Source organism: Rattus norvegicus, chromosome 2, assembly GCF_021556685.1.
Source record: "Rattus norvegicus strain SHRSP/BbbUtx chromosome 2, alternate assembly SHRSP_T2T, whole genome shotgun sequence".
NCBI classification, from domain to species: domain Eukaryota; kingdom Metazoa; phylum Chordata; class Mammalia; order Rodentia; family Muridae; genus Rattus; species Rattus norvegicus.
Window position 1 is genome coordinate 102,800,741 of NC_141535.1, and position 16,999 is coordinate 102,817,739.

Here is a 16,999-nt window from a genome sequence, read left to right on the forward strand (position 1 = left end):
CTGTAACAACTGTGAAAAGTCATTCACTCAGCTAGAGGTAGGGCTAGACCGAGTGACTCACTTACCCAAGGCTCTGTCAGACATGGCTGCTCAGTAGACACCTACAGGAATTTCCTGTAGGCCCACTACCAGAAATGGGTATGAAAGTCTCTGAATACGTGACTAAGAACTGTTAAAAGTGGTCATTAAAGCACAGCTGCACCAGAGACAAAATCAGAAATTATTTCTTCCAGAAAAATCTACAGCATTGAGACTAAGAGTGTAGCTTCTCCACAGTGGATCTCTGTAGGATTTCTGGCTTCTTTCTACATACTACAATCAAGGCAATGCACAGCAACATTCAGAATCCAAAAGGACCAGAGAGAATCCATCTGTCCATTAATGCAGACATAAGATTAAGTACTGTAATAGGCTCCCACACCTTAACACAAAAGACACCATAAAGGAAGTGTCATTCAGGCCTTGAAACCCAACACATAGCCAAAAATGAGAACAAAGACCTAATCCATCAAAGTTCATAGTTCTGAGAAAGTCCCTAAATACATTAACCTTGCTTGCTTTTTAGCTTTTGTAATTCTGCTTCTGGCTAACTGTTCTTGATAACTGAATATGTGTTAAGTCAGGAGATGTTTTTTGCCTAAAAGCTTACCCTGAGAATACCCAGCACAATTGCCAGCTAGCTAATGAACACTTCATATTGGCTTGAACCTGTATCTGAGTGGTCTTCTCTAGTAGAAACCTCACAACAGTGCAGAAAGCATCCTATACCCAATAATGTTGGAAACTGCTACACAGAATATCTGAATTCCTGGTCCAGGGTCCCCCATTAGCAATATTGAGACCCTGGCATTCAGTCCATCCATCTGGAATAAAACAGGAGAACAGACTAGATAATGTGGACAACACAAGCTAAAGCATGCACCTTGACACTGTTTTTGTGAATGAGCACTCACAGAGAAACAGCAGAGCATCACAAGACAGGTCACCAGATAAGAGCAGTATCCAGGAAGGTGAGGCTGCATCCTCAAGCAGAAGTCATCACATCTTGAGAACCAGGTTATCCCTCCACCCACACCCTAAACCCAAACAATAACATCTTAGACCACTCACCTAACCAAAACTGAGAGACATAATCATACCATGTCCAGGACTCTTTGCAAATCTCTTGTTCCCTGCTCCAATTATTCTGTTTAAATCTAAAATTCATGTGGTGGTAGAATTGGAGGTGGTAATGGTGGTGGTGGTGGCGGAAGAGAACAGGAAGATGGTGGAGAGGATGGTGGTACTGGCCATGGTGGTCTTCCATTTCTACTGATTTGATTGGAGTTGTTGATGGTCTCCTGTAGGGAGCGGCTAAAGATGGCGCCGACATCCGGTGGTCGTTTGTGGTAAACACCTACAGCGCATGTGTTGGCAGACCCCCAGCACCTACAAGGCCAGGGTGATATTCATGCTAAATAGGTATTTCATGCTCCACCAATCCCCAGTGGACAAATTTACAGTCACAGCCTGTCTTGTATTTAAGGCCTTTGTTCCCCGGGGTCCCCGTATCATCAATTAGGTGTTCCTGCAATAAAGGCTGATTGAGAAGGATCCAACGGTGTTGCGTCTTCCTTGCCGGTCGAGGTGGGCACGACAGTCTCCAGGCAGCTATATATCTGTTCTTTAGCCCAGCTCCTTTGATCACTGAGGAGTATTTCATGTTGGAGCAGCCTAGATTCCTTTGGCCATGAGCAGTAAGATATGTTCTCAACTCCATCTTGACCTGATTGTACAATTCCTGCTCTCAGAGGTCTATGAGGACAGTGGAAACTTTGAATGACATAACACAGTTCCTTCAAGCTCTGTGGATCCAGGCTCCACTTAGCCATCTCTCATTCTGAAACCCCTAGATACTAACAGCTGTAATGTCTATATACATACTCTGCTCAGTCCCATGAGATACACGGTCTATGCTTCTTCTAGGCCCTGTAGTTCTACTCTACACACACAGCCACTATCTTATTCAGAGTGTCCATAGCTGCTTTCATGATGCCATGGCAGTGTCCAGTACTTTATAGTCTACATAATCTTTTGGGGTTATTTACTGAAGTACTCGTTGATGCCTACCACAGAGCATTCTGTTCCTTGGCCACCTGATAAGAGCATGAAGAGGATGGTTATGGAATGTAGCATAATAAGGCCGCAGATGCAACTGTGGTGTATCTTACTGATTTTTGCAATACCCTCAGCTTTTTAATCATTTCCAGCTTTTTGGAAACAGTAAAAGTATTTGTGCAAAATACCAATTTTTACTCACGTCATTTTTAATTTCCATAATGAAAAGATTGAGTTTTTAAAAAGCATCTCTAACCTCAGAAAGTAAACACTTGCTGCTGTTATCAATAACAAAGGGAAGTGAGAAGTCTCGAGATTCATTGGAGTTGCACTTCATAGTTCGATACTTAAGGAAATTTTTCATGGAATCCAAATTATGCTTGGGAATGTAAGTCACCTTTAAAATACAGTCTATAAAGTTTGCAGACTATGCTAGTGGCAGAGCTGCAATATGTCCAACACAGCCAGTTTTTCTTTCACTGTTCAAACAGACAGTCATTCTTTGGTTGAGTACCAGATGAAGTAGTTGGCTTGCATTTGAGGCCATCTTGTACCAAAAACTACTTATCTTTAAACACTGGAGTCACACTCTTCAACGAGAAGCTCACAGTGCATAGCGTAAGGAAATTGTAACCAGTCAGAGGCGTCGCAGATCAATGGTCGCAGATCAATGCCTCTTTTTACCTAGTGATTACTCTGGGAAGTAACTGGACAGGCAGAGGTGACATGACTTATGTTCTCAAACACCTTTTCTCTGGCACAGCATATACAGTTAAAATATAAACCTCAAACTGAGTCTGATAGGACGCTGCTACTATCACAAAAATGGCAATAACCAAATAAAGATCTTCAAATAGCTCAGATCCTTCTTCTGGCAACAGTTTCTATTGTTACAATACTCAGATTACAAAATAAAATTCTGAGTAAATTTATAAGCAAAAGAATATTTTAAAAGAAATATCAGCATATTACCAATACTAATTGTTTAACTTACACAAATATAAGAAGAATTTCAAACCAGAAAGTTTTAATCAGACATGGCTGCTTAGGCATCTCGTGGAGATGGCTCAACAGTTGGAAGCACCGTCTACTCTTACAGGACCCAGGTTCAATTCCCAGGCTCACACCATGGTTTACTCCAGTTCCAGGAGATCCTGTACCCTTTTCTGGTTTCCATAGGTATAGCAGGCACGGGATGCACAGATAAAGCACACCTACAGGAAACCATGCATATAGACAAAACAACAACAACAAAAATACACATAAAATAAAACTTTAAAAAGAAAAAATGGTGTAAATCTGATTTCTAAAAATTGAGTGTGGCCAGGTGTGCTGATACACCCATGCCTTTAATCTCTACACCAAAAGGCAGAGGTGGGTGGATCTCTATGAGCTCCAGGGAAATTTAATAAGTGCTACATAATAAGATCCCGCTGAAAAAAATAAATAAAAATGTAAAAAAATGGGTGTAAAATCAATGTCTATCTTTCTTCAAGAAGTTCATCCATTGTATTTTTAAAAGGTAAAACTTTATAAATCACTTTAATATCTCCATTTGAAATTGAAACTAATTTCTTGGAGAACATAATAGAACAATACCTTTAATATATGCTTGTATTGAAAATAAACTAAAACACTCAGGGCACTCATGTATTAGGTAGTTACAATGGTAATATACATCATAGATGCTTACATCCACATTTGCACACAACCTATGTTTACTTTAATGATGAGATTGCTTCTGTATAGTAAATGGTAAAGAATGTTAAACCAGTTTGAATGGTTATGTAATGGCTTGAACAGACCCCATAGGCTCCTATGTTTGAAAACGTTAGTCATCAGGGAGTGGTACTACTTGAATGGGATTAGGAAGTGTGGCTTTGTTGAAAAAGTACATCACTTGGAGCTGGGGGTAGGGCAAGCTTTTTTTTTCAAGGGCCCAAGCCATGCCCAGAGACTTTCTCTCCTGCTGCTGCCTGTAGACCTCTCAACTTCCCCAGCACCATGTCTACCTGAATGCTGCCATGCTCCTCACCACAACAGTGGGCCAGCCCCAATTAAATGCTTTCCATTATAAAAGTTGCCATGGTCAAGGTGTCTCTTCACAGAAATATAACACTGACAAAGACAGACTGCAATTTTAGGGTCATTCATTTTTTCACAAACATAGGCATGTCTAGGCAACAAATCTACAGTAAAGATTAATAATTATGTTATACCTGAGCAAAAACACTTGTAAAAATAAGCAATCCTTTGAAAAAAGAAATAGCAACCATAACCCGCTAAACAGTCATGTAAAATACTTATTTCTGCTGATGACATTTTTGCTTCTAGCATTTTAGATTAGTACTTTTCATCTGGAGCAAATACATGGTACTCACTAGCCAACACTTATAGTCCAACATAATTCTGTTTATATAATAGAAGCTGTAATTTATAATACCAAACAATAGTGTAAAATTCTCATAACTATTGTGTGTGGTGTATGCTTCCTACAGACTGTGTATGTATGGTGTAGGGGTGTGCATGTGAACATCTGTGTGTAGGCCAGACTGTGTGTATGTATGGGGTACGTGTGAATATGTGTGTGTAGCCAGCAGTTGACATGGAGTCCCTTCTCCCACTGCTCTCCATCTTAATCTTTGAGACAGGGTCTCTTGCTGAACCTGGGGCTCACGATTGGCTTGGCTGACCAATGTGTTCCAAGGATCCACCTATCGCTACCCTATTCTCTCAAAATCTAGGGTTACAGATACAATATTGGCCACCATGCTTGTTTTTACATGGGTGCTTGGGAACTTCATATTTGCATATCTGGTAGGTACTTTTCCAACTGAGTAATCTATGTAACCCCTTGTTACAACTGCTAATTATTTAAACTGTAAGACATTTTTGCTTCTTTTAATTTAATTTGCTATTTAATTTAACTTAAAAATGTTTCTTTCCTTCCACGTGTGTGTGTGTGTGTGTGTGTGTGTGTGTGTGTGTGTGTGTGTGTGTGTGTGTACTCAGTTTTGTGTTGCTAGTACTTTATTCACTAAGACTTTTCACTGGTCCTTGTGCTTCCTGATTGGTTGCTAGTAGCAAATGTTTATTTATATTCTGTTAAGTGTTCAATATTCTGTACAAAAACAAAACACTTGAAAAAAGCTCTCTATTCCTGCCGTGCGTCGTGTGTGTGTGTGTGTGTGTGTGTGTGTGTGTGTGTGTGTGTGTATGTATGTGTGGGCGTGCGCGCACGCGTGTATGTTGTCCAGAGTTGTCTTCCTGATTGCTCTTTACCCTATTTATTCTTTTTCTTTTTTGAAACAAGGTCTTTGCCTGAACCTAGATAGAGGACTAATAAGCTTCAGGTATCTGAATATCCCTACGTCCCCCAGCATTTGGGTTACAGACACAAGCCAGAGCACCTACTTATTAAATGTGTACTAGGATCCAAACTCATATTTTCCTATTGTGTGGCTGGCACTTAACCAGAATGAGACATTTACCCAGCTTTTTTACCTTTTAAATTTCTTTTTACTTTGATCACTGGCTACTTTTTGGAGTTAGTGAATCCAACCATTTCTATGTTTTTCTTTAACAAAATCATTATCATTTGATTTTAATCAATAAAGGCTCAGGAGCCAGATGTTGGGTTGAAAGCTGTCTAGCTCAGAGGCAGAGAAAGAACCTAGCTGACCTTCCTCCTTGGCCTGCTTATCACAAGGCATCCCCTCTTTTAAGCCATCTCAAACAAGTTCTTTCAAACTCAGTGCCCTTCCCTTCTATGTCCTGTGCATCTCTCCATCTGTTCCCCTGACTCCCTCTTAGTCTCTATGTTTTGTTTTTTAAATAATCCTCTGCTCACTTCCTGTCAACTGGTTGCTTGCTCCTCTTCTTGACCTTTGACTTTATTTAATCCTGTTTACAATATTCAAGCAGAAGGCTCCTGGATAAAAGGTATGTGCTAAGACTGAGCCACACTACAACTAAAACCAGTTTTTTCCAGTAAATAACACAATCTCAGAGTTCACAGGTATTAATTACAATGTGTCTATGGATTCCTTATAATAGGTATACTCATAAATCATATCCTGATTTAATTTGATTCTTCATCACCTTTTATTTTTTAGAGATAGGGGTAAACTTTCAAGCTTTTCAAATCTATAATCTATCATTCTTACAAAATTTTAAAATTATTAAAAGTGTGTAATTGATGTCTCCTGATTTGTACTTTCTCGGGCCAATGTTGTTATAAGCCTATCTTATATCCTAGATAGTGAAAAGAATCACCTCTTTGCATTTTTTTCAAGAGCAATTTGTAATCCCCACAAGGAAAAATTCTCTTTATTTCTTCAAACATTTTTCTAAGGTATCCGAGTCTGAATCAGCCTGTAAGGTATGACCAATATAATGATAAATTTTGGATTGAGGAAACAGTTGTACAAAAAATTAACACAGTATTGGGCTATTTAAAATTCCTTGTCAAAGAAGTTTCAGTGATACCTTTTAATAGGTTGAGCATTGTTAGAAATAGGCAGTGTAAAGGCAAATTTTTCTTTATCTGTTCTTATAAAGATACATTTTAAAATCAGTTTTTAAAAATTAATCACTATAAATTAAAACCACTCATTAGATAATAAAGAAGGCAAGGGAATTTCAGGCTATAAAGGGCCTAATAAGGCTGAAACAGTTTATTTATGGCTCTCAAGCCTGTTAACATTCTCCATTTTCCAGATTTTTTTTAAACTACTCGATTCTTCAATATGTTGAGCATGTATCTGCTCCTGTACCAACTGTCCTAGTGCCTGTAATTTTTCCTCACGTCAAAGGCCATTGTTCCACCCACACAGTTTGGTCAGTTAACCATTTTAAAGGTAGCATGATTGGTACCTTTGAAAGACCAACAGCTGGTTGTGTGCTGCCTATGTACAACTTTAACAGTTTGTAACTCTTCTTGATAATACCTTTTAACTTTTTCTCACTCTTTATGATTTGTTTCTGAGATTGGAGGACTGCTAATCTGTGCTTTCCATTGCTGCAACAAATCATGTCCCCCAAAATTCATGGCTATATTAGCCATATATGGCTTTAATTTTCCTAGTTTTCCATCCTATACACTCAACCCATCTTGTACTTTGTTTCACCCGAGATAAAGTTCTAATCCCTAGAAGCTGAATATTTATTTCCTGAAGAGGCCAATCTGGATGCAAAGATTTTGTTGAAATTGTTAAATCTGCTCCTGTGACTACTAAACCTTCAATTTCAATGTGATTTATTTTTATTTTTAGCTTTAGTCTCTGATCATTTATAGCAGTTTGCCAAAAATACTTGTTTTCTGGTTTCTCCTGAATTTTTTTGTTGTTGTTGTTTTTTCTATTGAAGCTATTTGCTCTTGATTACATCTTGAGCGGTGTTGCTTTTAATAACAGGTATTAAATCTTTTAATTCCTCTGTGGCTGTGTTTCTCAAATGCTGACAGGGAATGACTAAATCAAATTTGATACTGGGGGCATTGGGAAACCCCTTAGGGTGTTTCCCAATGACAAAAGGTCACTTATCTGTCCCTGTTAGTCTGCATGCATTAGTCCAATGCTGGCCTTTGCCATACCTTCTGCATATTCCAGAAGGCTGGGGACTTATTTTGGGGTTATCTCTAGAAATCACATTGTTTCTAGAGGAATGCCTTGCCTACAATCCGTTTTCAAGTGACCTTGCTTCCCACAATTAAAACATGTGACATTTTGACTTTTATTAAAACTTTTAAAAAATTATTTCTCTCATCAGAGTAGCATCATAAATGTGAGATCAAGTATCAGCCATATTTCTAATGCATTCATTTATTGGTGCTGACCTTGACTTTAAAGGCCTAATCACCCTTTTGCATTCTGAATTAGAATTTTCAAAAGCCAAAGATTCGATTAGTAACTGACTTCTGAATCTGATACCATTCTATTTACAGCTGAAATCGATCCTTGCCAAAAGAGTGAAGGCTTCTTTTGGGGCCTTGTATAATTTTAGTAAATGACTCAGACATCTTTTCTGTTCAACCTTGTCCTAAGCATTTAAAGCTGTTAAAGGACATAGCACCAAGGTGTGATCGTCAAATTTAAGCTGCCTTTGTTAACTCAGCATATTGATGTCCACCTAGCAGCTAATCTTAAGAAATGCCTCTGGCCATATTTAAATGCTCTATGCCCCTAGCTTGCTCTTTCCACCATGTTTTCCATTGCATCCGAGGATCAGATTCCAATATTGCTGTTGCTAAGTCTTTCCAGTCTTGGGAGATAACTGTTCTGATATGCTCATAGATTTACTATCTGCTTCATATATTGTGACTGCAAACCACATGAAATGATCACTTCCTTATATCTCCTCAGATCTAGTATGTCTATTGAATTTCATTTAATTTCTTCAAATCCTTGGTGCTATTGTTGGTTGGTAGTTGTTGTATAGTAACTGAATTTTCTAACAATGTTGGGCCACCCCTCTCCAGTTTCATCATGCAGTGGCACAGTAGGTTTATGCCTAAACTCCTCTCTGTCTGATTATTTTTCTTATATTCCTCTATAAGGCTAAGCTTGTATATTATCAATCCACTTTTTATATTTGGCACAGTTATCAAACCATTCTTCATATTTAGCACAAAACAAACACTATGGCTATTAAGGATAAAATATGAATTATCAGACCAATAGTAATTAAGTCAATCTCAATTGAGTCATTTATCCTTTCATTTTCTGCTTCTATTTTCAAGCCATCTAAAGTAGGTCCTAATGTCCTATATTAAGACATTTTCCATCCTTAATATGGGAAAGAGTTTTCCTTTTAGTGTTACTTAACTCTGTCTCTGAGGACTTCCCAGGTATCTGACCAAATCTGAGGGCTTCTCAGTTTGTCTGAAGTTGGCATGATTTTTCTGTCCATGTGAGCATGCCATGTGTTGGAGTGCCAAATGTTTTTCAACAAAATCTCAATCATTTGATTTACCAGTGAACTCAGGAGCCAGATATTTGGGTGAAAGCCACTAGCTCAGAAAGGGAGGGAAAGCACCCAGCTGGCCTTCCTCCTCAGACATCCCTCTATCTCGTGAGGTCTTAACCAACCTCATTCAAACTCAACATCCCTCCCTTCTACTTCCTCAGTGTCTATCTGTCCTCATTCTCTCTTACTCTTAATAATCCTATGTTCACTTCCTGTCAACTAGTTGCTTGTTCTACCTCTTGACTTTATTTAAACTTGCTTACATAAACTTAATATTCAAGCAGAAAGTTCTTAAAGGTGTGTGCTAAGACTGAGCCACACCACAACTAAAAAGGTTTTTTCAATATATAACACAACCTCAGAGTTGATAGTGTGATTAAATATCCTGCAACATGTTTCACAGTACCCTTTATTTTAAAATAGGTCGTACTAATAAGTTTAAAAATAAAGGAGATTTCCTACATCAAGAAACACCAAATCACTATTTGCCACAAAACAGACAACCGTTGTGCTGGACAGCATAAAGGAACACTGCACTGATGATACACCAGACATAAGCACAGGGGCAAAATCCACATACAAAACCCCACAAGGCTGAAATGAGGAACAAGGAGTCAGCTAACTAAAATCAATGATCCCATATACAAGCTTTTCTTCTAAGTTAAGATTTATATAGCTTCTGAAATAGCTGGTTGAAACAAGAGATCTAAGCAGAGATTAACCTTAAGGTGTCAATCCCAGAGCTCAGCTTCACTGCATATCAACACCACTTCAATGGTATTATAAAGTAGCCTATGAGCTGGTCCAACACTACTGTAGGATGATGTCACAGATGAGGCAGGTACAGGATAGAAGGAGGCCTGTCATTGGAGGAGAAGGAAGGATGGGCGGGAGAGAAGTTTGAAGGAAGAGGAGGAGACTAGGGGAGAGAGGAGGAGACAGGGCAGAGGAGAGGGGCGAGAAGCCGTGGCAGGACAAGATGGCAGGTGATGTTAAGATTCTGCTCTGTGTATTTACAGGTTATTAAATGTTCTCAAGGGATGGATAGTACCGGGCATTGTATATGTTTAAGTGGGCAATTATATCTTACCAATTGGGTCAAAGATTGTTGTGTGTTCTTTTATGTGAGGGTTTGAGTGTAGGAAAGTGCGCAGCTGGGCTGTGTTTCCGCCAAGATATCTAGCAGATATCTTGGAGCACCGCGGTGTGGACCTAGCGGGATAAAAGACAATGATACTCTTTATTATTTTTATATTTTTACAACAACACACTACCCCCTCCCCCAGACTGTAGTTCAACTGCCTGGGGTGGGACACAGACTGTACTGATGTTAAAAGCCTATAGATCATTCTAATGTGAAGATGGGGCAGCAACATGGCTGCATAACATGACCTGAACAAGGATGACAAAAGCCACACACTAACATGGAACAGGGAAAACTCATGAGGCCTCAATCCTAGACAAAGAATTACAGGTAACTAAGGAATGCTGAGAGCAGGAGAAATGGTCTTCTCCAAATGGTCATCCCTGAAAATATACATATACTAACCCAAACCCAAAGTGACATTATACATTTAGTCTGAGTATGTTGTCCTCATTTACTTAGGAACACATACACACACACCAATAATTAAAGAAAAAGAGGCTATGAATGTTAAATGAGAGCAAAGGGGCATATGACAAGGGTAGAGGGAGGAAGGGAAGAGGGAAAATTATGTAATTGTAATATCACTTCAAACATATATGAATTTTAAAAAAGGTCCAAATGAGGTGATTCCAGGAAGCAGATGGCAATCTAAGACTCTGCAAATTTTTTCACTAAATTTTTTTAATACTCTATCTTATTTTAAAATGGTGTGTGGGTGTGTGTGTGTGTGTGTGTTGAAAGTTGGTGCCCCAGAGGCCAGAAGAGAGTATCAGATCTCCCTAGAGCCAGTTACAGGGAGTTGTGAACTATCAAAAAACCCAGACCTATCACACAGCAGTTCTTCCACTTTATTCTAGGCTCCTTTTGCTTTTGGCCCTCATTAACCAGTCTAGAGAAATACAAATACCCAATAAGTTTAAGAAAAAAAAAAAGTTCCACACATTTACTCATTAGTTTTTCATTAAACAAAAAACTATATTGAGATTCCACTCTATCCCTATCAAGATCCCTATCATTGAAAAAATGAACATCAAATGTGGGTAAGCACATAGGGGGAAAAGAACACATTTTTCTTTTGGATACGAATTAGTGCAACCACTATTGAAATTAGTATAGATGTCCCTTAAAACCTAACAATATTGCTACCATGTGACCCAACCATACCCCCCCTACACACACACACACACACACACACACACACTTGCCATGAACCTACTCAGCACACAACAGATGTCTGCTGTTGCTGTGGGAATAAATCTGACAAAAACAACTTGAGGGAAAATGGGTTTATTTTGGATCATAGTTCAAGGGCATAGTCCATCATGATAAGTCAGGGCAGAGGAGCTTGAAGCAGCTGGTCACATCACATTATCAACCAAGAACCAGGTCTGAGAAATGAGACCTATGGGTCTCACTTCCCTTGGGGGCTGTTGGCCCATGGGAGTGGAGGGCGTAGAATTGACAAGCAGGGTTTGGATACCCATGTACCGGTATTGACAGAATTTCCAGGAGTCAGCTTCAGTAAGATGGTTCTCTTTTATTGTTTCAGGGATAGGGTAAAAATATAAGGGTTCTTAGGAAGGACTCATTGGTCATAATACAATGTGCTGAGTCATGCAGCACTTGCAGAGATCTCAGCACACTCTTCAGATAAGGTCACACATCTGTGCTCAGAGACACTCTCCAAGTAAGGTTAGACAGAGAAGGGGAAGCCCTACCAAGAAAGGCCATTTTGTGCCAAGCTCAAAGAGCTATCTGGACATGGTGAACTTCAATAATAGGGTTCTCCAACAGCTACCTTTCTCTACTTAGTCTAAGTGTTCATCCAGAGGATGAAGTCACTACAAAGGGTGGGCCTTCCACTTCAATTACTACAATCAGAATAATCCCAACAGGCATGCTCAGAAACCTATCTTCCAGGTGATTCTAGATTTTGTCAAGTTTATAATACTAGCCATCAACCCAGTGCCTTACTTTTTTTTTTTTTTTTTTGCACTCTTAACAAGTGCCAATATATGAAATCAATCCGAGTGCCCATAAGCAAACGGTAAAGGCAGTGCAGTGTGCGCACACGTGGATGGACACACGGACACACACACACGCACACAGTACTAGTCGTCCATAAAGAATGAGACTAGAGAATGAACCTAGAGACATGGCTCAGTGGTTACCAATGCTTACTACTCTTGCAGAGGACCCAAGTTTGCTTCCTTGCAACTACCTTACTCATAATCACCTCCAACTCCAGTTCCAGGAGAACCAATGCTCTTTTGTGCCCTCTGTGGACTCATGCATGTAGTGTACTTTAACCCATGAAAGCTCACACACACACAGAAACAAAGATACAATTTTCAAAAATATGAAACATACAAATAAGACTTAAAACATTTTCTCATATGCAGAATTCAGATTAAAAAAATCAGTGTAGAAAGCATAAAGTAACAATTTGAGTCAAAGGGTAAGATATGGGACACGATACAGTCATTTGTGGAGTAGGAGAGGTATGAAAAGGCTGTCCTCTGAGAGGCTCTACCAGTAGCTGACTGAGACAGATGCAGACACAGCCAAACATTGGACTGGGGTTAGGGACCCCTATGGAAGAGTTAGGGGAAGGAACTGAAGGATATGGCAAAAGTATTAACTAACCTGGACCCTAGGAAACTCCCCAAGCTGCTACCAGAAACCAAAGAGCAGGCATGGGCTGGTCTGAGGCACATATGCAGGGGACTACCTATTCTGGCCTCAATGGGAGAAGATGCACCTAATCCTGTAACTTGATGCCTCAGGGGAGGGTGCAGAGGGGCCAGGCTCCCTCTCAGAGGAGAAGGGGAGGGGTGATGAGGAGAACTCTAGGAGGTAGGACTGGGGAAAAGGCAACATTTGGGCAGTAAATAAATACAATTAATTTAAAAAGAAATCACAATAGTGATTGTACAACCTTCACTTTCACAGCACTGTCTGATGGAGTAACTTTTCCATCAAACTTACATTTATTCTGTGTATACTGTGACTTTTTTTTATCAGTGGTTATAATGTACCCGTGTTATAAATTTGCTTTTAGTAGTTTGCCACTTTGAGACTTACAGAAACCTTATCTGAACAGTACAAAAGCTCCTGCATACTAGTCATTAAATGCTAAAATTTTCTTATGTTTCATCACGTCTCTGCTTTCTAGATTAAATATGAATTTCAGCACCTGAAAAAAGGAAAACTGCTAACAGATCAATGAATTCAAGGGAAAATTCCACAGATGTCCAAGCCTCAAACAACCCCAAAACTCTTGAGTAGACACAAATGAATCTTGAGTAGATGAGTTATCTCTTGAGATTCAAGAAGCTGATGAGATGGCTCATCAGGGACAGACCACTGCTGGCCAAACTACACCTGACAACCTCAGTTCAATACCTAGAACTCACATGATGGAAGGAGAGAGCTGACTCCCAGAAGCTGTCTCTACATGTGTGCCTGGGCATATGAGCACACATTCAGAAGGTGGGAGAGAGGGCATGAATCAATGTTAAGACAATCGTGCCACACAGCCAGTAGCAACAATTCTACTGGATAACAGTTAAATATTTCCTGTAAAACATCATGATCTCACCGAACCCTATAAATGATCCTGTGTGAAATTTACCTTCAGTTTACTATAAAGTTCAGGGATTACTGTCTAGTCTTACAAAGGTAGCAAGTTATAAGAAGCAATTTTTATTCTCCTGTAACAATTCTTTAAAATTAGAATGAGGGTGTATCTGAAGTTGGAACACAAGCTTCTACAAGAAGCTCTAGAAAACCAAACCCAAAAGTACTGGTAAGAGTGCAAGTGAACTGATTCCAGGTCTGGTTTGTCCAGCTCACCGGTCCACACATAGTTACACAGTAACAGGTGAGGTAATACAACTAGAAAGCTAAGACTATGTGCCATACGGTATGTGTGCAAACTGCTAAAGATCCAGGAATGATGACACATGCTATTCAAGATGTCAGCAGGAGAATCTAGAGTTCAAGGTTAAGGTAGGCCACACACAAGGTTCAGGCCACTTTGGACTAGATAGTAAGACCCTGTCTCTAAATATATAGATAAATAATTTCAAACAGGCTTAAAAAAATCTTGAATAACTGCTTGACTGTTCGAATATCCAGCATCACACACACACACACACACACACACACACACACACACACACACACACACAGAGTAATTAAGAGTCAATCTTTATACTACAATATCCTGGGACTAGAGAAATAACTCAGTGGTTAAGAACATGCATTGTTCTTGCAGAGGACTGAACCCAACTTCCAGCAATCATATCAAACAGCTCAAAACTGCTTGTATCTACAGCTCTAGGAACCTAATACTCTCCTGATTCCCCCAGGCATGTGCACACAGAGACATGGATGGATGGATGGATGGATGGATGGATGGATGGATGGATGGATGGATGGATGGATGGATGGATGGATAGATGGATAGATGGATAGATGGATAGATGGATAGATGGATAGATGGATAGATGGATAGATGGATAGATGGATAGATGAATTGGCAGGCAGGCAAGCTGATACATAAAAATTTAAAAATACAATATCCACTTGATTTTCAATGTTATCTTTTATTATTTTACAATATATTTCAAAAACTGCCATTATAGTTGCCTTCGGTTCTCTGAGAGTCCTAGAAGAACACCTAGATAGACACAAATATCAGTCCGAAATTATCAACTGACCTGGACCATCACTACCAAAAGGGCTATAGTTTTTAAATAAATGTGTGACAATGCAAAATAAAATAAAAACCTGTTAAACACAGAGTAAACTTTGCTTTAATGGATATAGAAAGGAGGTGATTTGTTTTGTTTTCAACACATCTGGTTCTGGCAGCAAATAATAATATAGGTTAGCAATGTGCCCTGAAAATTTCTGCTTTCTGCTTGTACTTATCACTTGAATCAGAGGCCAGACATGCGGAAAATGCTCTAAATCCTTTAACACCCTCCTTCCAGAAAGCCACAACGTTAATGAACATAATGGTCTCACGGCCCATAGTATGTACGATTATTTTTCCCCAGTAACACCGGATGGCTTCAATGATCTCTAAAAGAGAAACAAAGATGCAAGGGAACCTTCCAGGGTCCAACTTCACTTCACATTCTCCAAGCAGCGAAACAGCAGCTCCACCTGCTGAAGATGCATTTCAGTTTCTTCCTGTTAGTTTTAATGATGTTGCCTTTAAATAGATTTAGCTGACTTCTAAAAAGAAATATTAGTTGTCAAATATTTTAGACTCTTAAGAAAGCATCGCAAATGTGTAATTTTAAAGAAAGAAAACCACAAGTGTATATCTATATTTATATATCTTACCTTCGCTGAAGTCAGTTTTCTGGATAGATATGAAAAATAAGAATAAGTGAGCAGTGCTGGCTTTCTTTCTCTCTAAGCAATAGTGTGGATCCTGTGTTAGACAAACTGACTGAGGTACTTTCTTAATAACCAGGAAAGGCAATAAGAAGCAGCATCTCTGGGATGGGTATGTGCCAGGCAGTTTATGTCTGACATCAGGCTGACCGAGGTGGCACTGCGGCATTCTAGGCATCCAATTTAGTTTTCTTTTTCAAGTTTGTCAGTGGTTTAAACTATTACTTTTCTCTAGCAGGATACAGTGTCACCACAGAGTAAGGCCAAGAGACCATCTGCTGCTCAAATCATCAGTGGACTTAATTCCTAAAAGCCACTCTAACCTAAGTGAGAAGAAGTCAACAGAGCCATGCTTGGCCACATTCAAATTCTCCCAAAAGCACTTCACAGTGCTTATGTCCACGTTTTAACTGGCCTACAGTAATATTAAAATTACAGCAAGTAAGACTGTACAGCTTTTTGTAGAGATTTTTTTTCCTTTTTAGGTACTTCTATGTTCAAATGAACATAATTCCATTTGCAAAATGCTGTTACTATTGTCTTTTCTATAAAACATGGTTGGCAAAATAAAAAAGGCACAGAAGGGGGCTAAGTAGGTATGTTTTCAACTTCCAGAGAAGGGTACCAAAGCACATGTCTTATATTGTTCATGAAGAAAAGCTGAAAAAAAAATATATTCGGTAATTCATGCACAACTTGAGAGCTATGCAAAACTTTTCAGAAATCTCCTGAGGCTTGAGGAGAAAATGTGTTTTTCTAATCACATGCTTCTGTAAAACAGAATATAAAGCTACACATACATTTGGTTTTAACAGTGGACCCATGTTTTTCAAAACAAAATATGAGGCAATTGAGCAAAGGAAAACAATACCAAAATACCTTCACAAACAAACTTCACCTGTAGCCTCTGTCTTGTGTGAAAAATGTTCAATAAGATGTAAAATGCAGCATACATAGTAATCTAGAAACTTTCCATGATAATTTATTGCAAATTGCACTTGACAGTTCACCACAACAACAGAAAGCTGGCCCCCTGTTGGCTTGCACAGTCCTTGAGCCCCAAACTGAAGCTGACGTCACCAGTAAAATGATCTGGATAAAAAGTTTGCAGCTGTGCTCAACCAGCTGGCTCCACCTTCAGGGTGTGATCCAACCCGGGACACGGCCTTGTCCTGTTCCTTTGTGGGACTCTCATCCTCAGGAAGATAGTCAGGGAGCTCTGTGTTCTCTTCCACTTCCACAGGGGCATCCTGAAAAGGGACCAGCATCTGACACAGAGAAGCCGGGAGAGCCATTACAAACCAATCTGACACATACATGCCCTAAGTCACATCCTCATTCTAAGCATCATTCCCAACATGCTCAAGGGCTCTAAGT

The 16,999-nt window shown here is 39.4% G+C and overlaps 1 protein-coding gene across 1 annotated transcript in view; it reads right to left on the reverse strand.

The window, feature by feature from the left end:
• Positions 1–14,802: 14,802 nt before the first annotated feature.
• Armc1 (armadillo repeat containing 1) overlaps positions 14,803–16,999 on the reverse strand; it is a 44,107-nt gene continuing 41,910 nt past the window's right edge. Inside the window, 1 exon segment of the mRNA NM_001106425.2 lies at positions 14,803–16,890. Coding sequence (NP_001099895.2) covers positions 16,699–16,890 — 192 coding nt within the window. The 3' untranslated portion in view covers positions 14,803–16,698.